Source organism: Lipophrys pholis, assembly GCF_963383615.2.
Source record: "Lipophrys pholis genome assembly, chromosome: 19".
NCBI lineage: Eukaryota > Metazoa > Chordata > Actinopteri > Blenniiformes > Blenniidae > Lipophrys > Lipophrys pholis.
Window position 1 is genome coordinate 10,366,096 of NC_137647.1, and position 23,138 is coordinate 10,389,233.

The 23,138-nt window shown below is 43.0% G+C and overlaps 4 protein-coding genes across 5 annotated transcripts; 2 read left to right on the forward strand and 2 right to left on the reverse strand.

Moving 5' to 3' along the window:
- Positions 1-301: 301 nt before the first annotated feature.
- LOC308124241 (ER lumen protein-retaining receptor 2-like) lies at positions 302-6,101 on the reverse strand. The gene is made up of 5 exons (XM_080487155.1): positions 5,841-6,101; positions 3,817-3,917; positions 3,575-3,733; positions 3,208-3,460; positions 302-1,810 (listed from the first exon to the last, which is right to left on the reverse strand). The coding sequence occupies exons 1-5, from the start codon at positions 5,929-5,931 to the stop codon at positions 1,776-1,778; spliced, it is 639 nt and encodes a 212-aa protein (XP_080343281.1). The 5' UTR covers positions 5,932-6,101; the 3' UTR covers positions 302-1,775.
- A 291-nt stretch (positions 6,102-6,392) lies between these two features.
- mfsd13al (major facilitator superfamily domain containing 13a-like) lies at positions 6,393-15,133 on the reverse strand. Of its 2 annotated transcripts, none has more exons than XM_080488718.1 (7): positions 14,671-15,130; positions 14,117-14,431; positions 13,603-14,031; positions 13,129-13,283; positions 12,920-13,003; positions 12,363-12,506; positions 6,393-7,243 (listed from the first exon to the last, which is right to left on the reverse strand). In XM_080488718.1, exons 1-7 carry the CDS (start codon positions 14,869-14,871, stop codon positions 7,204-7,206), a joined length of 1,368 nt encoding a protein of 455 aa, XP_080344844.1. In that variant the 5' UTR covers positions 14,872-15,130; the 3' UTR covers positions 6,393-7,203. The 2 variants fall into 2 exon arrangements, with proteins under 2 accessions (XP_080344844.1, XP_080344843.1); XM_080488717.1 differs by lacking the exon at positions 6,393-7,243 and adding an exon at positions 10,174-11,824 and having other exon boundaries at positions 14,671-15,133.
- On the forward strand, positions 8,193-10,154 carry LOC308125179 (immunoglobulin superfamily member 6). The gene is made up of 6 exons (XM_080488719.1): positions 8,193-8,300; positions 8,415-8,738; positions 8,832-8,932; positions 9,017-9,064; positions 9,297-9,407; positions 9,529-10,154. Exons 1-6 carry the CDS (start codon positions 8,249-8,251, stop codon positions 9,580-9,582), a joined length of 690 nt encoding a protein of 229 aa, XP_080344845.1. The 5' UTR covers positions 8,193-8,248; the 3' UTR covers positions 9,583-10,154.
- Positions 15,134-15,429: 296 nt separating the features above from the next.
- On the forward strand, positions 15,430-21,958 carry cdr2a (cerebellar degeneration-related protein 2a). Its single transcript, XM_080488432.1, has 7 exons — positions 15,430-15,660; positions 16,779-16,891; positions 18,226-18,374; positions 18,478-18,651; positions 19,648-19,962; positions 20,075-20,357; positions 20,474-21,958. The coding sequence occupies exons 1-7, from the start codon at positions 15,582-15,584 to the stop codon at positions 20,759-20,761; spliced, it is 1,401 nt and encodes a 466-aa protein (XP_080344558.1). The 5' UTR covers positions 15,430-15,581; the 3' UTR covers positions 20,762-21,958.
- The last annotated feature ends 1,180 nt before the right edge of the window (positions 21,959-23,138 follow it).

Consider the following 23,138-nt stretch of genomic DNA (forward strand, 5'->3'; position numbering starts at 1 on the left):
ACACCAACATGGACCAACACATTCAAGGGTACTGGACCCTGTTGTATACATCTCCATTTTGTTGGATGCTCATGCTACTGAAACAGAATTTCCCCACAGGGATGAATAAAGTATCGACCTGTCAAAGTCAGTCCTCAAAGGAGAAGCACATTAAAGATTTGACTGACATTTTCAGCAGACATTTACACTAAATCTGACCCCAAACTGCAAATTGAAACCATCTGATCCATTTCTATCACTCAGTCTTCAGAAATGCCTTCAAATACATGAGCCATGAGACCTCCGACACAGGAAAAGAAAATGAGGAAAAGAGCTTTTATTTTGTCTTTAATGTTGGCACAGATTAAGAGATGAACTATCAAATCGCACATAAAAAAAATAACCACTTAGGAAATGTATTCTTTATTATTTCATGAGCTCTTTAAAAGTAATGTCATTGGCAAATGGAAACTTCTGATAATGAAATCACAAGACTTCAGCGTGATTCTCATAAAATCTTTAATGGAGGTGATATCATGCAAAAAAAGATGGACTGAAGAAGACATTAAAAAATAATCTTTTAGGAATGACTATTTGAGAAGCTGATAGGAGGCTATTAAGTGTAATTTAAAAAAAATAAAATAAAAAAAATGCACCCAGTGAACTCGCTCCTGCTCAATTATTGACCAACACAACATCAAACGTGTCCGTCTGCTCACTCTACCACACCGGGCTCAAGTCGAAAACGCAAACTGTTCGACACGTCTTCACCCCGTCGATGGAAATGTCTTCATTCAACTCGTTCAGTATTGCTTCGTCCACATTTCGATGATTTCAGCCTTGGTTCGTCACCGCACCACAGAGTTTATTACACGGGATGTAAAAACAAGCTGGGAATAAAGTGTGTGCTCTTATCTACACCCAAAATGTAATGCCGCATCCTTTTAAAGATCGGAAATGTATGTTAAAGCTGTGGAGGATTTTCTCTATACACGTGAGGGAACAAAAGATCAGTGAACATCCCAATTTGAATTACAAATAAGAAAATACTGATACCTATGGCATAAAGATTGCTGGCATTTAAAGTCCTTTATTACATTGGTTAGGCCTTTAACCTAAAGCTCAATCTACAAATCGCTTCTTCTTAGAAAAAGTCTGGATTTTTAGACTAAACTGTTAAAATGCTGAGCAGTATTTGTACAAAATGGACATGTCTGCTGTGAAACCCTTTACGTTGGCCACTTTCAATGATTATCAGAAAGGGTACACGTATTACAGTATATGCATACTATTACCACACCAAAACAAATCACTAACGTAAAAAACACTGTGAGAAACTGGACAAAGTCTTCATCAGGCACTCATACATTTCTTTTTTTTCCACTCCATTATAAGACTGTACATCTTGTGCGAGTCGGCCCCATTTGAGACAATATATATATATATAAAAAAAAAAAAAAAAAGAAAAAAAAAGCGTATACACCTCGCATGTAGAAAAAAAAACAACAAAGAAAAAAGCCTTTTCTCCTATTTGAACTGCAATGAAAAGAAGCTTAAGGCAAGATGCTGAACACAGAAATCCAATGGTTGATCTGGGATGATCTTTGTTCAGCTCTGGTGCTTGTTGGCACGTACCAGATCCATCAGTGACCATCAAGAAGACTAGTGTTTTTTCCCCCCCGCTGATAGTTGGCCCTCTGTCTCAGGCATCCTTTGCTATAGGTCACGAGATTCCACGAGGTCATCTCCACACCTCCTGAGTCTGCTGGGAGTCGTCGTCTCCTCCGATGGCTTCTCTACGCTGGCAGGCTCAGCTTCTTGCCTTTCAACACTGTGGGGGAGGGGGGGCACAGGAGGTTAGGACAGTCACCAGCTGCAAATTGAGCCAGAGCTTCACTTAAACCACGGAACGAGTCCGGTGACCCTCAAAGTTACACTAGTTTCTATGTAACGTGACGACACTTATCAAAGGAGCGATAACACCGAGAGACCTTGTCCTTCTACCGACCTTTCACGATTTAACAGATACAAAATAACCAGTCCTCACATTCGCTCGCCTTTCCTCGCTCGAATGCTTGTCACACTCTCCCATGCTTGTGGTCTTTTACTTGCCAGCAAATATTTACCATTTTTAATTCATTCGACATGCAATTTCTAAATCCTGAAATGGAGCAAACCGTCGGAGGTGTCCAAAACCCTCAAGGGCAGCTAGAAATGTTTTGTCCTCAGTATAAATGCAATTTGTCGTCATTGAAGATAAAAGGAAGTGGAATATGATCAAAAATAAATGTAGACCAAACCAAAGATAGCGCTCATGAAAGAAAAATCTAACTAAATTTAAACTGCAGCGTTAAAACCGCTGCAAAGACAAACACTGGAGTTACTGGACCCGTAAACAAGTAAATATCAATTATTCTCCCGAGAAGCAAATCCTGCGTTTCCGTTACATCCATGCTTTTATTCAAACCAAGCAGGGAAATAAACTGCTGCAGTTTCAGAATCACTATAATTGATTAAGAAGTGTGTCACTAGTGAAGAAAGAAAAAGGCATAAAATGCCCTCAGGGAACCTCCTTCAAATGTGACTGTATTTTGTGATACACAAATATAAAGTTCAGCTGATCTTAATGCCACCGAAATGGACCGTGCACTCCCATACTCAAGGCTACAAGAATTCTTTTATGCGTTTCCTGGGACTGTGTATAGACGTATTTACAGTGGAAGGAATAATAAAAAAAATTAATGGAATTTAGTGTTTCACCAATCGTCACTTTGTAAAAACCAGCTTCATTCAGAAAATACATTTGTGATGCTGAAACCTCATATTAGCTTAGGCTGAACTTTAAAGAGTTGTTTTCGGGGAAAGATAGGAAATACAGTAGATTCTGTCAGCCCGATCTCTCCCATCTAAATCCTTTTAGGAGGAGATGGTTTCAGGGCCAGTGTGCTATGAATGAACTACTACATCAACCGTTCACTTGCTAATCTTTTGACGTCACACCGACATGTGAGTGTTGGAAAAAAAGAGCCACCTCAAAAAATTTTAATTCAACGCTTTCCTGTTGCTAATCACTCAAAATGGTGGGATGTGAATGTCAAACCTTGTTAAATCGGAAACGTAATCTGAAAAGTTTTTTCTTTCTTTCTACTTTGGGTGTTTATCTCATTTGGTTGCCAGGTTACAGAAACATTTGATAACCATTGCTCGACATAAAGAATGAAAACCCACCTTTGGTGACGTAAAGGTAGAAGAAGTCACAGTAGAGGACAGTCTGGACCACACCGGCCACGATAGCAATCATGTCGAAGAAGCCCTCGAAATAGAAGCGCCAGATCCAGTTGAAGAGATAAAGGGCCCGGTACAGGCCCAGACAGAACAGGTAGTGGGTCGTGATCGTCTCGGCTTCGCCCGTCTTGCTGATCATGAAGAGCTGCGGCAGGATGGCCACCGACTCCAGATAGATGGAGAACGTCCAGAGGATCTGAGGACGCAGTAAAACAAGCACATTTGCAAAGAGCTCTTGTACTGTCAGCCATTAGTTTATATTTGGTGACGAAGTCTCCCATTTGACCTCAACACAACAGGCTGAACACACCTCTAAGATGGAGAAGTCATGGTTGATGAGGACAGAGAGTCCTCCAACAGGAACAATCAGGAACTCCACTCTGAAGCTGTCGTGGTTTCCGTCGTAGGTGGCCCGGAACTTCATGTAGATCAGGTAGACCGTGGCGTACGCACAGCCAATGTAGATCAACTGGTGGGTGGCACAGAGAAGCTCGTCAATGAAGGGACGTCGAGGGGATGGCAGTAAGACCTGAGACGCGATCACTGTCTTACCTTCATGCACGTGTTGTACAGGGAGATGAAAGAGGTGAGCAGATCCAAGTATCGTGTGGTGAAAACCAGAGCAAACAGAATTTGGCTCTTTCCAGAGATACCTTTGAGAAAGAAAAAAAAAATACACAAGACGTGCAATTTAGAAAGAAGTTAATCAACGTCTCATTAGTTGAAAGCAGTTTGGTTTAAAATACACACCATGGTTCCTTCTCAAATAAACAGTGACATCTACTGGAAATGAGACGAACAGATCGGACTTGGAGGGATATAACAGTTCCTGCTCCTTGGAAGTATTTTAGTTATATAAATATTGAAGATACGTGCATAGTGTTCAACTTAAACACTTGTTAACTTTATATAAGAGTACTTAAGTTCAAACATCATCTACAGGACAAGTGTGCATGCACATTTTGACCTGATCACATCATTTTCATTGTGGTAACAGTCAGATAAAAATACCCTGAGCTGAGCCACACTCTTTATAGTTTAGAATTTGTAAATAAATCTGAAAGTAAATATATCACCGCTGGTGAGCTTATTCACAGACTTCTCATGTGTGGGCTTCCACCTGGTGCACCAGTTTTGTCTTCAACTCCAAATACATGTGAGGCATGTTGAACAAAAACACTAAACTGTTCAGAGTTGTGAATAGAAGACGCATATATCTCTCTATGCATATACAAACAAAAACTGATTCAAAGAAGTGCGCCGTATTCTTTGAAACAATACTTCCACCCTTGAAACTCCACCCATTGCTCAGCCCCCCAAAAGGGGCCAGAGAGGGACTATAAACAGCAAGGCAGTAAGAGACAAGAGGAGTGGAGTGTCTTGACAGGACTTTCTCCTCAGGGGGACTTCGCCCTCCAGCTTGGAGTGCTGTGGGTATTATTGTAGAGGAGATGTTAGATCAACTTCAGCAGGATTAGTCAGCCGTTGGAGCAACTGTCATGCACAGTCAAAAAGACAAGGTGGGCAGGTTGTGAGCGATAATGTCTCAGTGGGTATGAAGCAGTAGTCATACTTGGGATGGCTGTGACAATGTCTGCAGCCACACATCAAGTTTAACAAACTCAAACTGGGGCTTGAGACTCATGAAGGTGCCATTCATTGCTGTTGTACTGGCTGATCCCGGTGTAATCTGACATGCCATTTAAAAGCAACTATTTGGAGTAGAGACCAATATCAACATTACCAATAACAGCTTATTAACTAACTAGCATTGATGGGAGTTTCAAGGAAACAGATTGATCCATATCGAGCCATTTCAACCAAAAGTTAACAGAACCTGACAACCACTGAACTTTGAACTCTCTCTCTCTCTCTCTCTCTCTCTCTCTCTCTCTCTCTCTCTCTCTCTCAACCTTCCGGTTCTGAGCCCAGCCAAAACAAGTGAGAAGTTCGCTGTGGAGACCGCAGTTATCTTCTGTTTACAACAAAGACGTCCGATAGTGTAATCTCTTGAAACAACATTTTATTAGCACGTCAGCTACTTCCTTAGCGCCCTCTAGAACGCCACGTCAGAAGCCAGACCGCACGAATCGAGCCCCGAAACCTCAAACCGCAAGAGTGTAACAGCGGTACAAACAAGTCAACGTGGCACAAGATAGAAATATATATAGAAACAAAGCTGGAAATACGATCCAATGCATCTCAGCGTTCCTCGTTACCACCCTGACCCCACACGTTTAACCCACAGCTAATGGTTACCTGGCATTAGCAACCCGCAAACACGACTAAAGCTAGGCTATACGTGAACGTTTTTTTTTTTTCCCCTCTAAACTCTGTATTTACCAATAAACACCCAGTAATGAAAGTCACTAAGTTTCTGTTTTGAACCATCGAGGTGAGGAGACACGGTTCGTGGTTGCCATCCACCGTTAGCTCGTCGACTTAGCTCAAATGAATGAGTGTTAGCATGTGTTGCTGGGGAGCTCGTGGCTTCACTGAAATCCATCAAAACATTCAAAATCATCCGTATTGGCTGGCAGTGAAACAAGCAATTCAAAATCAAAAGTGTCATTCACCTGCACAGGACCTGCTTTTCCATATTTTCAGCAGCAGGATGATGATAGCAGCCAGATGGGAAAGATCTCCCGACAGTCTGAAGACGTTCATTGTTGCGGGATGAGACAACACACACGGATGAGAAGCTGCTGCGGGTCTCCCTCTTCACTCCGAAGCGGGCTGGTCACACTTCGAGCCGTCCTGAGTAAAGGCTTTCTCCTGGTAAAGTTTGCAGGGGCACCGGGCAGCGGGATCCACAGGGTTGAAAATATGGCGAGAGTGCAGGTCGACGTGGAAGGGGGCGGGAGAAAGCCCAGAGACGGGCTGCGATTGGACGAAACCTCTGATTGACAGCACGGGATGTGGCGGATGTCCCACCCTCCGTGGGAACTGTGAGGGAGTGAACGAGCAGAGCAGGACCAGCGGCCCATCACTGGACACGGTCCCACAAAGAATCAGAGGTAGAACCAGTGTGTCAGAAAAATGCAAGTGATTAGTGCCTTTCTGTGTGGAGTTTGCATGTTCTGCCTGTGTTTGTGTTTCCCATAGTCCAAAAACATGCATGTGAGGTTAATAGGTGACTCCAACGTGTCAAAGGTCTTTATTGTCATTCTCATGCACATGTAAAGTAAATTCATCTCTCAGTACCAGCGGCGGCATACATTAATTAAATATTAAACATGTGCAGCAATACAAGAAAAGAAAAAAAAAAGCTTGTAAAACTGGTACTTTATACAGCAGTCTAAATAAATAGTGCAGTTATGATGTCATGGCATGTTGTTTATCAGTCTCATAGATTCTGGAGAGAAGCTGTGCTGGAACCTTGTTGTTTTGGCCCTAAGATTAAATTGATTGAATGTGAGCAAGTGTGTGTAGGGTTGTTTGTCTCTCTGTGTTTGTCATGTGATGGACTGGAGACCTGTCCAGAGTGTATACTGGTATCGACTCCAGCGACCCGTGACCCTGTACAGGATAAAGCAGTATAGAAGATGGATGAATGGAATATTATGATAAAGTGTAAAGAAAAAGTAAATTTGATACTGTAAACCAGATAAAAGTAAAACTAAAGCATAAATATAAAACAAAATAAAAAACATAAAAAAAAAAGAAAAAAAAGTCTGAACATAGCAAAACCTCTTGCTTCAGGCTGCACAGTGTTTGCAATTTCTCAACATTTTTTTTTTTAGAAGTGATGCTACACTGAAGCTGGTTAAAACCCATAAATAAAATTAAATAAATTAAACTGCTCATTTTAATTTTAGGAAAATCGCATTGGATTTTTAACTTTTAAGACTTTGCAAGGTCATGAAGGTCATTTATACTCCCTGTTGCTTTCAGATCCACAGGCAGACTGTTTCAGTGCGGAAGCTGAAGGTCTTTGTTTTATATTTTTGTAAGAGTAAAAGAGTCATTCTTGCGGAGTCTGAAACAGAGAAGATGAAAAACTATCAAAATGAGACATGAAATGCTGAAAATGTGAAACAAATGATCTCAAACTGCCACTTGCACTTAAGACATAAAGATACCAAAGCAAGACACACACACACACAAAAAAAAACTACAAAGGGAAACAGCATGGCATTAAACAGATGAGAAATGGACAAAATGAGGAACTAAATGACACCGGAGTATGGTAAAATAACCCAAAATGTTGTAAAAGGGCTAGAAGCAGAGGATGCAAAATTACCATAATGCACAAAGAGCCGAAATATGACCATGAAGACATGTAAAATTACTACAATGGGAAATGTCAGAGAAAAGAAGTACAAGAGGATGACTACCAACAGAAGCAGAGCAACCAGATATTAGAAGATGCACAGAAACGACAAATGAGGCAGTACATAACCACAGTGTGACTAAGAACCGCCCCACATTGGCACATGATGTCCAGAAAGTGATGCATTATTATTCAAATGCAAAACGAAATTGCCATTATTGGAACCAAAAATGCTTATATCGATAAAAAGAAGACACACGAAGGAATCGCCACAAACACAGAAAATGTGCCGGTACAGACTCGGTAAGCCAGAAACCAACAACAGGTTCAGGTGATCGTAACAAACAAGGTTGAAGTCATCATGCCAGAGTGTCTTTAAACTTCTTTTTCTGTTTCATTGTCAGACACGTTGCACACAAACAGATCAACGGGGAAACTCGTGGTTTCCCCTCAACGGTGACACAAAATCATTACTTTATCTCCGCGAGTCTAATCCTAGGAACTACTGACATGTTCCACTGCTCGATCCTGCATTATTTCCTGGAAACGCCGTAATACCTTAAGTTTATATAAATGTGCCCATTCAGCTGCCCAATACAGGAAAACACGTCAGAACAAAGTGTTGAGGAAGTTCCGTGTGTCCACTTCCCATGTTGCCAGATCACATCACACAGAGTCATTAGATGATTCTCAAACTGTCAGGCTGGAGACATGGCTCGCTTGCTTTGGTTTTCCCTCCTCCTCACCCACCTGCCCGGGATAGGTAAGACGTTTTTTTTTTTTTACGTTTACGCTCTTTTGGATATTTTCCCAACGGACAATTGGTTCCTCTACAAAAAAATGTTTCGGTAAAAACGTGTGAATCTTTTCTCTTCAGATGGTGCGAGTGAGAAAGATCACTGTTTACAACAGCCAGACCGGCACATCTGGGGCAAAGTAGGACATAGCGCTGTCCTCCATTGTGCGGTCAGTCCACACTGCCCGGCCGAAGAATCGCATTTTGAGTGGTTTGTCTTCAAAGAAAAAACGCACCTTCGTCTCAACCTCACGCGGGACAAGTACAGCCTGAAAGGAGCATCTTTACACATAAAGTCACTTCACGGCAACGACAGCGGGATCTACCACTGTGCGGCGGTTTCAAGCAGAGAGTCGGGATGCTGTGCACACCATGTGGGACCCGGCGAAGCACTGATGGTGAGAGGTAAGGAAGAAAGGATGGAGGGAAGATTCTCCTAAAACAAATGTGGACGTTTGAGATGGAATTGGTCAAACCGTTCGTTTTTTTTCTTTTCAGATAAATATAAAACCATGGTGAGACACATTCTTCTGTTGTTATTGTGTGCCCTCGCAGCAGTCTACAGCTTGGCACTATTAATGCTCATCATTCTAAAGAAGGTAAATCACACAAACATACTGATTTTATTTTGAAAGTTATGTTTTAGTCCGATTGATCTGTAATTTATTCCGTTTCCTTTCTAGTATGGCTGCAGTATGAAAGAATGCAGAAAGAAGGAAAAATCCCTCAAGGTTGGAGAAGCGTGTCTTGTCTTTTCTATTTTAATTTCTGCTTGAGGAGTTCAGTTTTCTAAAAGGGGAAAAGTCCAGATTCAAAAAGGGGAACTGCAACCATGGCATCTATAGATCACTAGCCAGGAAACTGTCGAAACGCCACAACTGAAGCAACTGGGTCACTTGACTTTTCTTGAGATTACAGAAACAGAAAATTTGACCTTACAACAACACTTACTTTCCCAAACAGAAAAACTCGAGCAGAAAAACACAGTTCCGCGACGTGCTGCAGGAAATGTACAGAAAAGGGAACCTGGAGAAAAGCAAACAAGCAGCGAGTGGAAACCATTTTCAAGCTGAGGTAAATGTTGCAACATGTTGAGGTCCAATTGTGACAACCCACCCCTGTGAAATGCTTCCTGCCTGTGTGAAAATGTTCAGATCTGCCATCGTTTCACCTTTTAACGTCGTTTACACTGCAGGCAGCACACAATGACTTGGACAGCTCCGGTGAGGGAATTTATCAAAATCTCTGAGAGTCATTCAAGGATACCGTCGTCTTGACATCGAGAGGAAATTTCCACGCCATGAAACGCCCGACTGTGGACGCTGTGACGCGGCTGAGGAGACGAGCGGAGTTAGAAAGGAGGCGAGCCTGTGATGCGTTTGCTCACCTTCTCTCGTCAGACAAGACATTGCCGCTACAATAATAGTGCTGAGTCATCGTTCGCATGTTCCACAGTTCCAGTGTCAGTGGAGCCTCGTAAGGAGCGATTCTGAAGGCATATGTAGTGTGACATGTTGTCTTGATCATAGCTTTGTAAATGTCTTCTTGTCAATTCCTGATGTTTTGTATCAGGACTTCTTCAGACATAGTATGGATAACAAGCTGTGTGATGTAAGAATATGTAAATTTCACTTAGACGTGCACAAAGTAGCATCCCCCCCCCCCATTGTTCTCACCTTTTCTTACAGAAAAACTGTGAATAAAGCCGTTTGGAAATAATCTCCTGACCTGTTGCCCTGATGACACCTGAATTAGAAAATTAATACGGGTCATTTTTGATATTGTGCAGATTTGTGGACAGAAAACCACAATAAACAGATCAAATACAACAACAACAAAAAAGAGCATGGCATAAACCCTTTTTTAATCAGAAATATTCAAAAATTCACAATGACCAGCTATGCAGTATAACAAAGACTGTATTAACAAAAAAAAAAATTTGAAACAGCGATTTATTAAAAAAACAGCGTGTGTTGTTAAAAAAAACAACAAGAAATTTTTGTACTTCTATCAAGCATCAAAAATAAACTGAAGGCAGCCTTGAATAGTTTCCTATTCTGGCGATTGGGCACACAAACGACACATTCTTCTCCAGGTTACATATTAGAATTTATAAGCAATGATACGTACCTCTTTCTACTTATTCAAAAATCATTAATTCGAACACTTTGTTACTCTGTCCTCTGTAAACCCTCAAATCAAGATTGGGTTTGATTCACAACATTTTACACACGCACGTTTTTAATTTACAAATGGTACTGCGCCATGCCTGGAAATATGATCACAGACCTTTTCTACTTTTTTAGCAAAATAGCAGAGAGCCTGTTATTTACTTGATTTATAAGAAAGATGAATAGTCAACATTTAAGGCCTTTAAAAAAAGCCCAATTTTAAAAAAAATTCCCCCCCCCCCACTCGTTTCTGGAAAGCAATACCCATTTCCTCTTTTTCACTTTAACACATTTGGTTTAAAAGAAATGATTGGGCTTTAAAAAAAAGCCCAATTTTTATTTATTTTTTTCACTCGTGTCTGGAAAGCAATACCCATTTCCTCTTTTTCACTTTAACATATTTGGTTTCAAAGAAATGACATCCCCCCCACCCCAGCCCACTGCCCAAAACAAAAGGGTTTAATCAAGGTCTCTATGGAGATACTTTGACTTGTTTCCAAAATCAATTATATTTGCTTGAGTGACAACACTAGTGTCACTTAGTGGAAAAAAATAAACACAAATCTGACTTGGGAGCAGTGTGACTGTGTGACGTCAAGTGAGATTATGTCAGTGTTACTCCAATTTTGAGTTTCAGAATTCTTCATTTCTTAACCGATTTCTTCCACTCTCCAGCTATAAACATTTAAACTAAGTAAACACATCTTGTTACATGCAGAGAATACTCCCACTAGTCACCAGCAGAGGTCGGGTGTCAGTGGGACTTTCATTACAATGCGGAGATATCAAGTATCTTTGACTCAGCTTCCTAACTGTTTGAGGAGGATCACAGTTTGGCTTATAGGATAAGGCTTCTCCAGATATGGTACTTAAAACCCGCTGATGTCCAGATCAAAGTAATAGTGATCAACATTATAAATCTCCTTTCTAGAAGAAAGACATTTGCAATCGCTCGCTCAACCGTCCGTGCAGCTGATGTGAATCATAGAGGCAGTGGAGCCGTTTCATTTTGCAGAGTTCATTACTCCTCTCGTTTTTACCGACTTGATCCGAGTAGTCATCCGTAATATCAGGATGATTTACCGTGATGGACATTTCAGTACTCCCAGGATAGTTCTCGAATAATTTCACCTACTTCTAACTGAGGAAATACTACGAGGCGTCCTTTTGAAGGGGTGTTACCCGTCGGCGTATTTTGTTTCAACTGTGTGACTGTCGCGGATGGAGAAAGGCCTCCAAGCCAGAGCCTGTAAAGCAGCGATACACATCGGCACCAGACACACCATGTAGAACATGACGCTGTGGAGGCTCGCCAAGGCACTAAAAACAAGAACAGACACAGACAGCTTGCTGGAGTTCGTTTGTAATAATGCAATCTTTTCATTTGTTAGCACGCGTTCGCTTGTGAGTTAGTTAATCCCACCGTGAAAAACACAACAAGCGACCACGGGTGAGGTGCAGAATCAGGCCAGAGATGGTTCAAGATAGAAATTGAATTGTACAGAAATCAGCAGTGACGTTTATGACCACTGTCACCAGTCTATCGCGAGGCAAACGCAAGAGAGACAAGACAATCTCACACACACTCACAGGTGATTTAGCCTCACCAATTAATATCAACAATTGCATTTGGACTGTGGAAATTAATTGGCAGCATCCTTGTAGACACAAGGAGGACATTCAAACTCCACACACAAAGCTCCCAATTCTGCTTGATACGGGAACGTTCCCACTGTGAAACAGGATCGCCAGCTGCCACATGATCATGTGACCCTACTTTATTATCGCTATAAATACTAATTCAATTGGATGAATGTTGAGAATAATAAGTGACTGGGTTGCTGGAAATGGTAGGTACCTTGGACTTGAGTCTCTTCCAGCATCCTTCAGCTGTTCGTATCCAAACTGGTTGAGGATAGTAAGCACGATCATAGGGGCCAGGGACTGAGCTGGCTTGGTAAACAGAGCATTTGTTCCAAACACCATGGAGGAGAGAGGGGAGCTGCAGGAGGAATTAAGGCCAACGTATCACTCGACAGATATCAATACATTTAACAGATTCAGAAACATTAATGGTCAAATGACAAATAAGAATTGTGAATTTATGTCCTATTCTTTGTGTATTTTAGCAAAAGTGTGAATATAATGTTGCATCAAATTGTGTGATTCCAGTCGTCTATACCTTTGCATCTGAATGATGACTTCATTTGTGAATGTTTGCATATATCAACCGTCTGACGGTCAACATGTAAAGCTCTAAGCCACTATAAACATTATCACTGAAGCAAGAAAGCACGCCTGGTTAAGATGACATGCACAACAAACCTGTCTAAGATGAAAGGTTACCTGTGATGACAGAGGTGTGCACCAATTCAACACCGCTGGGCCGCGAGCTACAGCCTCGTTCTCACTTACCTTCGTTTGTATTTTTGTAGGTCTGTGTCAATAATGTCAGCCAAAGGCAAGGCGAAAAGACTGAAGGCAGCTTGAATTACAATCCTGATGAAAGAGTGAGGAGACCAAGTTTAGGTGCAATGTAATGAGAGGGTGACACAAAATGAAAAGCTGTGCACTGAACGAACTGAAGATCCAACTCAATCAAGCATTGATGAAGAACTTCTTACATGTTAACGGTGAGGAAACAAGCCAGGACATAGTAATACTGAGGACCGAGTGCTAACATGACAGCTGCCATTCCCGCCTCCATGTAGAAGGTAAAGAGGATGATCTTGTAGTAGCCAACACCGTGCAGCAGCCTCTGACCGCTCAACACCAACAGCTGGGGGTGGAGACAATACATTGATGAGTGACAAATCAAACATGAGCCTCAAATCCTTTTGGGAGCTTTGATATTTGATGGAATCGGTGTGTTGGTCGGATTAACAGCTCAAATTGTCACCTATTGTGTGTTTAAAAAAACAGAGACCTCGAGGATATAAAATAGGCAAACAATAGCGTGGTGCGAAAAGAGCTTCTCGTAGCATCACAGCCCCATCACAAACAATCCTGAACAATAAACCAAAGGTTTGGGTTCCAACTTTACAAACTAAAACAGTAATGATCTCCAACATGTATTTCAAGTCAGAAGCATTCAGCACCTGCGGACAGAGGAATCCCGCTCCGTACATGATGCTCTTGGCCAGAGATGGAAGTACATCCGGTGGAATCAGGTGCTCGGCGAATATCATGGTAAAATTATTTAAGAAAGCCAACATGAAAACCTGGAAGAAGTTCATGATAACAAACACCTGAAAGTCCCTGTTGGTCAAGATTTGCCACGTTAACGTCTTTAACAAGGAGAAGGAAGCCACTGACTGCTGGGACGCCTGGTCACCGGACCCTGAAATATCTGGGTCAGATCCTTTGTTATCAAAGCGGCTCTCACTGTGGACTCCTGTGTAGAGCATGCAGCCACAGCTGAGAACGGCGATCAACACGGTAAAAGCCTGAAAAGCCACAAAGTCTTCCATGTTTTTGGAGAGCACACCACAGAAGAGGACACTGGAGGAGCCAATGAGAGAAGCCACCTAGGAAACGTAAAAACAAATATGGTGAATAAATGAGTTGGAAGGCTTGACTTGAGTGCACGCTCAAGAAAGACGGAGGCCTCACCTGGTTGTATTTCACAAGTCTCAGTCTGCTGTGATGGTGGCTGGAAATCTCTGCAAATAGTGCGCACTGTGCCAGAAGCACAAACGTCAGCAAGCCATCAAAAGCGCACAGCGCTACCGTCAGGTGTAAGCCACTCAGCCAGTCGCCAGGAGCATAGGTCCGCCACGGGAACCAGGCGAGAAGAAACGCCAGCGAGTAGAGAGGCGCGCCGTACAGGATGGAGAGACGTCGCTGAGAGCAGCAGGGCACCCTGGAGTTATCTTGCAGGTAACCAAAGAGAGGGTCGTTGACTGCATTCCACACCATGTACACCACCTGTGGAGATCACATTTAGAATGTTAAGATTAGATTACTGGATAGTTGACAGTTTGATGACAGGTTATTCTTGCACGTCATAGAACGGGAATAACTTGTCTGCAGCCATAAAGCAACATTAAGGCGGCATGAAGATATAGTAGGTAACTGAATTGAGGAAGAAACTAGGTAAAAGTACAGACACTTACAATCACCAGGCTTTCTCAGATAGATCACGTAAACATTGTCAGGATGCTCACCTGTGACTGGTGGAATGCCCCCTCGGATATTTTGTACTTGTTCAGGAACAGTTTGACATAGTAGAAGCTGAAGACATTGTTGATCATAGCCGAGCCCAGAGTGGTCATGGCGTAAGCCAGCGCTGCGGGGTTGACCCCAAATTTCACCAGGTATCTGACGAGCTTCATCCTTGAGGCAGACTCCTTCTCCTCCACAGTCATGTGAAACTGTCGGTGTGATCACCTGCAGGAAACTACTTTCTTTGACCACGTTGCAGTTTCGCATTACACGCCTGTACAGCTGGGACCACGCTTTGTGAGACAAATTGAGGAAATGCGTGCACGCGACTGCCGCGGGACAACCTTTGTCCGGGCTGTCTCGTTTCGAAAAAATTAACTCATTTGAAGGCGTTACTTCCCGACACGAAGGTAGAAAATCTTCCACTGATATCAAGATCCGTTTGGACTCGATTCCCGTGCCAACGATGTAGGCGGGGCTTCGAGCTGACAAACAAAGAATACGATTGGCTGGGAAAGTTTTTTCCGGCCACTTTCTGCTTTGTGATTTGCCAAAGCAAATGCCAATCAATACCAACAGGAAGTTACGGCCAAAATATTGTTTTTAGATAAACGCTTTAGTTAGACTTTTTTTTTTGGTGTTATTTTCAGTTATGGGTCATGGATTGATGAAATGTTATTTTCGAGAAGGTTATAGTTTTTGTTTGAAAAACCTGAGTGAAAGTTTTGAAGTTGTATTTTACGCCCCCTACTGGCGGTCGGGGTGCACCGAGGATTTGCCACGTTGCTGTAGGCAACAGATTTGAAGCCTGTTTGGCAGCGAGGAGGATGTAGTTCACCTTCCTCCGCCGCTGGGCGAACACACCGCTCCCAGTCAGGTTCTTACCGGGTGGAGGTTTTCTCTACCCTTCAACATGTTAGCTGACATGATTTTGGAGGAAGAGTTTGAGAAGAATGGGGAGCCGTGGTACGACCCGCAGGACCTTCAACACGGTAGGAGCCGCTCAGCTGTTGCTGCCCGGTCGCACCCTGAAGTGTGACTGTGTGTTTCAGGATCTATCAACACTAAATCCCTCCTCGCAGAGCTGTGATACTTTCTGTTTAATGTGGATTTTAGTCATCCTGATTTTCACTCTGTGTCGTTAACTTGACTCACGCCCTTTTAAAGGGACCAATGTGTGAATTTGTGACTGAAGGATAAAGTTAAGTGCTTGTAACACAGACTGACTCTGGTCATGGGGCAAATACTGAAACATCCTGAAATAACTTTGTGTTCAGGATTTCCTTCAGGCTTTCACCGGTCCCGTGTTTATTGTTTTCACAAAGGAGATCATTTAATTGTCACTGTTTCGGCTTTTATTTTATTTTTTTCAGTTTTCTGACAAGTTGTCTAATCGCAATTGGAAACATCCGTTGTTTAAGTTTCTTCTTTAGATATATCTTCATATTTTTTTGACCAAAATACAATGCTAAAATGAATATTTATTGTACCGTGGAGCTGAAAAAACGTACAGAATTTGACTTAATACTGTAAAAGAAAACAAAATCAGTCAAACAGTAATCGGCACACAAAAGAACTAATGCTGTATTCTCCCTTTTATCAAAACAATATTTAAAAAAAAAAAAATTTTTTTTAAAGTGGCTGAGCATCCAACGTAATCTATGAAGGAGGCAATTTTAATCCAGTGATGGCAGCAGGCAGGAAGGACTTCCTGTAACATTCCTCAGTGGAGCGAGATAAAACTTGACCAAGACAGTGTTTCTTCAGATCCACTGTTCACCTTTGTCACATATGTATCCACTGCATTTCACGGTCCAGTCTCACGTCACTTTCAGAAATTGGGTCAGCAGCACTGCTTCTGGACAAGATCCACAGCTTAACAGAATTTAGTGGGGGGAAATGGGGGAGAAAGAAATGCTTGAGATTCCCCTGTCATTCCCCAGTGCCAGATACTAATACAGTGACACAGGGATTTGTGTGTCAGTGTGAGCTGCACTGGTGCAGAGTTTACATACTTTTTACACATATCTTGTTCTTATCCACATCCTCTGTTTGGGCAAAGCCACTTCACTTGATCTCGCTTTGACGCGTTGTGTTTTGTCTCGTCCAGACCTGCACTTGGCAGCGGAGCTGGGGAAAACGCTCCTCTCCAGGAACCATGACCTGGAGCAGGCCCTGCAGCAGATGTATTCCACCAACCAGGAGCAGCTCCAGGAGATAGAGGTGATACATGTTCACAAGTGTTTGTGGCTCCAGCAGCCGCCACCCCCTGTTAAATGGACTTCCTCTGCCGTCCACACGTGGATTTTTTAAGAGCCTATGATTACGGGCAAGTCATTGAAGGGGAAAAAAAACAACCCATGCTGAGCAATCCTGCAAGCTGTTCCACTGGAAAAGAAGTGTGAGTGGGAATTTTTCTCAGCTGTAAATAGGATGGCGTAAAAGATAATCCTACCGATGCCGGCTTTAAAACCCTTTGGCATGGAGCTTCCACTTGGCAGGACGTTTGTGAGGCTCATTATGAGAAAACTTTCACCAACTAATTGGCACCTTTTTTTTATTTATTTTTTGTCTTGGATGTGGTTCAACTTCATTCATTTGCTTCTTCTTTTTGCCTAAAGGCATTGCCAAGTACCCAATGACACAGTATACATGTTCCCAAAACCAATACCAGCCTCTATGTTGGAGTTGAAAGTTGAATTTGAGCTTTTCTTGTTAGTTTTCAGACAAAACCGTTTCAATAAACGTGACTGAGCCACCTTTTTATTTCAATGTCAAGACAGCTCTGACCCATTTGAGCCGGAGGACGCTGCCTTCGGCAGATCAATGCGGATAAGAGCCTTAATTTGTTCACAGCAGTGGCTTGAGCTTTCATCGAGGCTCCCTTTGGAAACCCGCCGCCACACAAAGGGGCACATCATTAACAACGTCAAATACTGAAACAAATATTTAGAAATGGTGAGTTCTATAAAAGTGGGAATATTTTTTGGGTGGAGCTCCTCAACGGAACCCTGCGAATGAACAAGTAACAAATGTGTCATGTTGGGGGATAAAATCTGAGTGAAGAAAATGTGGCTCATGCACAGTCATGTCTCTTGTTTTCTATGTCTCAGATTACAGCGACTTGAAGTGACTTTTATCATTATTAAAATGATCTCAGGATTTAAAGTGAAACTCTGCTTTGAGTCCAGTTCAAGTAATGACATCAACAGTTAGAGTTATAGACCCCAGCAGGTCTATAACTAATGAAGCATATGTTTCATTTTATTCAGTTGTGTGTGTGTGTGTGTGTGTGTGTGTGTGAGTGTGTGTGAGTGTGTGTGTGTGTGTGTGTGTGTGTGTGTGTGTGTGTGTGTGTGTGTGTGTGTGTGTGTGTGTGTGTGTGTGTGTGTGTGTGTGTGTGTGTGTGTGTGTGTGTGTGTGTGTGTGTGTGTGTGTGTGTGTGTGTGTGTGTGTGTGTGTGTGTGTGTGTGTGTGTGTGTGTGTGTGTGTGTGTGTGTGTGTGTGTGTGTGTGTGTGTGCAAACGAGTGTAAACATGATCTTCGCTGTGTCTCAGTACCTGACCAAGCAGGTGGACCTGCTGCGTCAGATGAACGACCAGCATGCCAAAGTGTATGAGCAGCTGGACGTGGCTGCCCGAGATCTTGAGCAAGGCAACCAGAGGCTAGTGCAGGACAACCGTGTGGCCCAACAGAAAATCCAGAGGTGAGTGCAGCATTTAGACACCAGCTTACTGATTATTCGCCCAATGAACGACTCACAAATGCACTTTTAGAAGGTTTTTACGTCGACTCTTCTTTCCTTTTAGCCTGACGGAGATCACCGAAGGCCTTCAGACCTACGTGGACGACCTGCAGGCCCAAGTGGACGAGCTCAAGACTGCGCAGGCAGAGCGGAACAAGAGAGAGCTGGCAGAGCGCCGCAACCTGGGAGCACAGAGTGTGTCGTGTCTCAAAGAGCTGTACGACTTGCACCGGAGCAGGTAACGTGTTCACAGTGGGTTTAAGTTAAGTAGAACGCCGCGCACAATGACTTGTGAGCCTGCAGAAACAAGGAAAAATCACTTCAACCAGATGTTTACATCAAGAATAATGTTATCGGTACGACGGCAGCAAAGAAGGAGTGTCGGTGGAAGTGCTCTCAGCTCCCATGTGCTGACTGGACAGTAGCAGGTCACCCAGAGCCGGACCAGACCAGAGTGCTTACTTGAGACATAATCCACAGGATATGGAAGTTAATCCTCACCTATTGTCAGCAGGGCACTAATACTTTCACACAACTGTTGCTTCAGCTCGCCGGAGTTCCTGCTGCTGATTAGCTGTACCGTGAGGGGAGTTGTTGACACACTGCATGTCCAGTCCTCCTTCCTGCCAGTTAAATTCATTAAGAAAGTCTATGTTTAAGCATTGTGCTAATTGTGAAACCCAGCGCACCACTTCAAAAAATAATAATAATAATATGACACAAATCTGTGCAATCTACTTGTGGATAATCTGTAATTACGACACCCAGGTGTATAATTTTGGATTGCTCCTATCCAGTGTCATTGTACATGATGACAAATATTCCGATTTCTTTCCATTTTGTTTTTTTGAAAACAGCATTATTAAAATGGCTATTTGCTGTAATTTCACAATTATTTGAAAACAGGTATAAACATGTTTTCTTTGTTTGTTTGTTTTTTTATTTAGCTCGAGGACAAAAAAAGTAAACTGCTTTATTTTTTTCTAGTGCTTGATATTGTCCAGAATGTTCCTCTCATTCTATTTAGTGAATAACTTCTGCCAAGAAGACAGAGTCGTCAAATTGACAGTCGACTGTATTGAAGCTGTGTGCTGTAAATGGTCATTTTGAAAGATTCTCTAAACTCAGGTTTTGGACTCTTTGTCAGTGTTATTGAGCACATCTATGATAATCTCGGTGCTCTATAGAGAGTTACCTCCTTGACGTTGAGACAGCGCGCCTCTTCCTGCCTCAGGTCTCCAGCTCACGACAGTCACCTGGTGGACGGACTCTGGTCGCCTCAGGACTCTTTCTGTGGACGGAACAGACACCAAGACCCGGAGGTGGAGAATGAGTCCCTCCAGCGCTCCATCCAGACGCTCCAGAGTCAGATATCGGCGGAGCGGAGGCGCAGGGAGGCCGCCGAGCGGGAGGTCGAGCTGACCCTGAGCGACAACAGAAGTCTGGAGCAGCGGCTGGCCCAGCTGACGGGCTGCCGGGCCCGGCAAGAGGAGCTGGAAGCGGAAGTAGAGCAGCTCCAAGTTCTGTGGCGAGCCGACTCTGCCAAAAGGTGTGTTGTGGGTTATGAAAGGATTCAGTTCAGCGCACGGCGCAAGCACCGACACGTCGCATGAAACATTTCTCTCAGTAATGGCGTCTCCATCCCTTCCGACAATCACCAGTTTCAGGAGGCCCGAGCAGCTGCTGTTGCCTGACACGGTGTTCTTCGCCTCAGAGGAGCCGGCCGGCTCCGGGCCGAGCGATCGGGAGGAGGGAGTAGAAACGAGCGCGGAACTGAGCAGATACAGCCGACTGCGGCGCAACAGTGACAGCGTTGTGAGAGCAACGAGCTCTGATGAAATCCGCCGTGGCCACGAGGAGTTGTGTATCAGGCGAGCGGAGGCCGTGAAACGGCGAGGCATCTCCCTGCTCAATGAGGTGGATGCACAGTACAGCGCATTACAGGTGGCGTATTCACTGCACGACTCCAACAACTCATTGCAAATATCTTTGAATATGTGGACATTTTTATATATATATATATATATATATTTTTTTTTTTAAATCTTCGTGCTCTCTAGGTGAAATATGATGAGTTGCTGCAGCGATGCCACCAAGCATCAGATGGTCTCAGCCATAAAGCTGTCCAGACGTCCAGCGCCACTTTAGCGAGCACAAAGACCCGCCGCCGCCGCTCCAGCTTGGCGTCGTCCCTGTCTGACCCGGCGGCGCTGCTGGAAGACGGCCAGCTGCCGGAGTACAAGGCTCTCTTCAGGGAGATCTTCACCTGCATCCAAAAGACCAAAGAGGACATCGGCGAGAACCGACGTCCCGACGCGGCCAGCGACTCTCAGGACTCCGCCGAGTGACTCTGTCCTTCATCTGTCCTTGGGACTTGCACTCACCTGTAGCTGTGAAACGTTCTGACAAAGGAGCGACTGTCCGAAGCAGCGCTGTCACATCCTGCCATAGCTTTATGTTAGTCTGCACTGTTTCTGAAACTCCATCCCCTTATTAAAAAAATATGTAAAGCAGCTATGGGATATTCAATAAGGATATATTTCCACCAAAAAAGCTAAATGATTAAGAAGGTTGGTATTCTGAGATATTTAAACTTTGGTTTTAAAATCCTCTCCTCAGTATATAGAAAGAACATTTGTATTAAGTCGTCCAACAGAACTCAGTGTTTATATCGTGGTGAACCTGTGACCTCTTGATTTTTTTCTTTGGGGTGGGGGGGGGGGGGGGGGGGGGGGTGTTTTGAAGACGGAGAAACATGGAGCAGAGTTTGTACATACAATACTGGACAAATCAGCTCTTGTGTACAACTTGTATAAACGGATTTGTTGGAATGTTGTAATAGGATGGAAAACTGTAGCGCTGTTTAAAGAAAAAGGAGACTTTATGATTAGTGGCTTAATGGTGAGCGCGAGCTGATTTCTGTAAGTTTGTAATAGGTGGCTTATAAATTGAGGGTCATTGACGTGTCGACGTAAAAATCGAAGTGGACGGTGGAAAACTTAATATGGCGAGCTATCTATCTTCAAGTCCTTGACTCATGTCTGCACGAAAGGACACGAAGTCTGCACTTTTATGACTGATTCGTAATGATATTGCGTTTTTTTTTTTTTATTTATTAACGGAGCTTTAGCAATAATTAAATGCTTATTTATTGAGGTTTTTTTTTTTGCTAAATGTTCTGAACAGATTGATCAGTTGACTGGAGTTTAAAAAAATAAATAAATAAATGTACACTGGGGTGCTATTTGTATGCTCTGACTATGTTTGGCGCAGGTGGAAAATGATTCTTGAAGAAAATGCAAAGCACAAAAGAAATGTTTTTTTTAAAGCTAACAACTTCCCTTCACCTCCTATTGTTAGAATCTCCTCGAAATTTGACATCTGTCGCCGAATCAAGGAAGACGTGAATCACAAATTGTGTTTATTTGGATTTAGCGTCCAAAAGGTTCACGATTTCTTGACTGGAGTATGACAAACAAGACAATCTCCATGAAGCTTTAACATGTTTGTCTAACTAACTAATAAAAAAAACTCTTTGGTTCTGGAACTTTTTGTCTTTTCCTGGTTCTCAGTGCGAGAAAGAAAATGCATGAGCATTTCTTCCCACACCCCCACCCCCCACCCATCCTGGCTCAGCAAACAATCAACAAGCCTTTGTCTCTTTTCATAATTAGGATTTATGTAACTGAGATTTCTCCATCCAGCAAATCCATTTAACTTCCATACAAGGGGATTGCATGCTGCGGTCACCCAGAGGGACGGGTTGTTACAAGACTGTAAGCCAGAACTCAATTATAAAAAAGGCCCCAGATAAGCACTCGCTGGAGCTTCGTGTCAAGAGTCGGAGCAATAATAAACAAGTTGGTTCAGAACCAAGAACCAAGAACACGGGGGGGTGATGGACAATCAGACTTTGTGGCAGGAAAACAAAAAGTGTTATCTACCTAAAGCACAGCTTGCGAGACTTTCCTGGACTTGTTTAGACATATTTGACCAGTTACGGTTCACTGCAATCACATCACGTGGCATAGTCTCTGTATACAACAGTAGTTTTCATTGTTTGCGGCCACTATTACCTCACTGATCTTAAAGAGCTTTTAAATGTACAGGAAAATTCTCGTGCCATTGTATAGCGGAGGCTATGACCACATGGTCAAACGTTTTAATGGTCACTGTTTGGAAGTGAGTGGGTGGGTGGGAAAGTAGTAAGCGCGGACTTTCAAACATCTTTGGTATCGGTAAACTTTTCTGTGAGAATTAATGGCCGCGATCCCACAAACACACACAGTTGGGTCCTGTTCAGTGCAACCTCGGCAAATCCTCCTCACATTCCTGGCTCTCTGACAGCTCCTGGAGCTCTGCCGGTTCAAAAACAGTGACCGTCTGTGCACATTCAGGTCAGACTTACACACTTCAGTCAGCTGGACAAGCATGGATCAGTTACACTGAGCACAATTCACAGGTTTAAGATGCAACAAAGAGCAATGGGTTGATGGTTCTTATAATTGCATGGTGCTCTGTCAAAAGTGATGTAACACCACATGAACATGCATGCAAAATAGACCTGCTCCGTCTGTGAAGTGCTACATTTCATTCTACTTTAAAAACTATATTCTTCAAACACTACTGGCAAACTAGTTTCACTTTAAAGTTTGTGAATTCGTCCCATATGTTTGCAGTGCCAATCGATTGATTGATCATGCAATTTCTAATTAGTCTGTTCAT

Coding starts and splice junctions, on each gene's coding strand:
- LOC308124241 (XM_080487155.1), bottom strand. CDS start 5,931: ATGAACGTCTTCAGACTGTCGGGAGATCTTTCCCATCTGGCTGCTATC. Junction 3,461..3,574: donor ATGACTTCTCCATCTTAGAG/GTGTGTTCAGCC, acceptor CTGCGTCCTCAG/ATCCTCTGGACGTTCTCCAT. Junction 1,811..3,207: donor CTACCTTTACGTCACCAAAG/GTGGGTTTTCAT, acceptor CCTCCCCCACAG/TGTTGAAAGGCAAGAAGCTG.
- LOC308125179 (XM_080488719.1), top strand. CDS start 8,249: ATGGCTCGCTTGCTTTGGTTTTCCCTCCTCCTCACCCACCTGCCCGGG. Junction 8,301..8,414: donor CACCCACCTGCCCGGGATAG/GTAAGACGTTTT, acceptor TTTTCTCTTCAG/ATGGTGCGAGTGAGAAAGAT. Junction 9,065..9,296: donor AGAAGGAAAAATCCCTCAAG/GTTGGAGAAGCG, acceptor TTTCCCAAACAG/AAAAACTCGAGCAGAAAAAC.
- mfsd13al (XM_080488717.1), bottom strand. CDS start 14,871: ATGACTGTGGAGGAGAAGGAGTCTGCCTCAAGGATGAAGCTCGTCAGA. Junction 13,004..13,128: donor TGTTTCCTCACCGTTAACAT/GTAAGAAGTTCT, acceptor CTCTTTCATCAG/GATTGTAATTCAAGCTGCCT. Junction 11,825..12,362: donor GGAAGAGACTCAAGTCCAAG/GTACCTACCATT, acceptor TCTTGTTTTTAG/TGCCTTGGCGAGCCTCCACA.
- cdr2a (XM_080488432.1), top strand. CDS start 15,582: ATGTTAGCTGACATGATTTTGGAGGAAGAGTTTGAGAAGAATGGGGAG. Junction 15,661..16,778: donor CCCGCAGGACCTTCAACACG/GTAGGAGCCGCT, acceptor TGTCTCGTCCAG/ACCTGCACTTGGCAGCGGAG. Junction 20,358..20,473: donor CACAGTACAGCGCATTACAG/GTGGCGTATTCA, acceptor CGTGCTCTCTAG/GTGAAATATGATGAGTTGCT.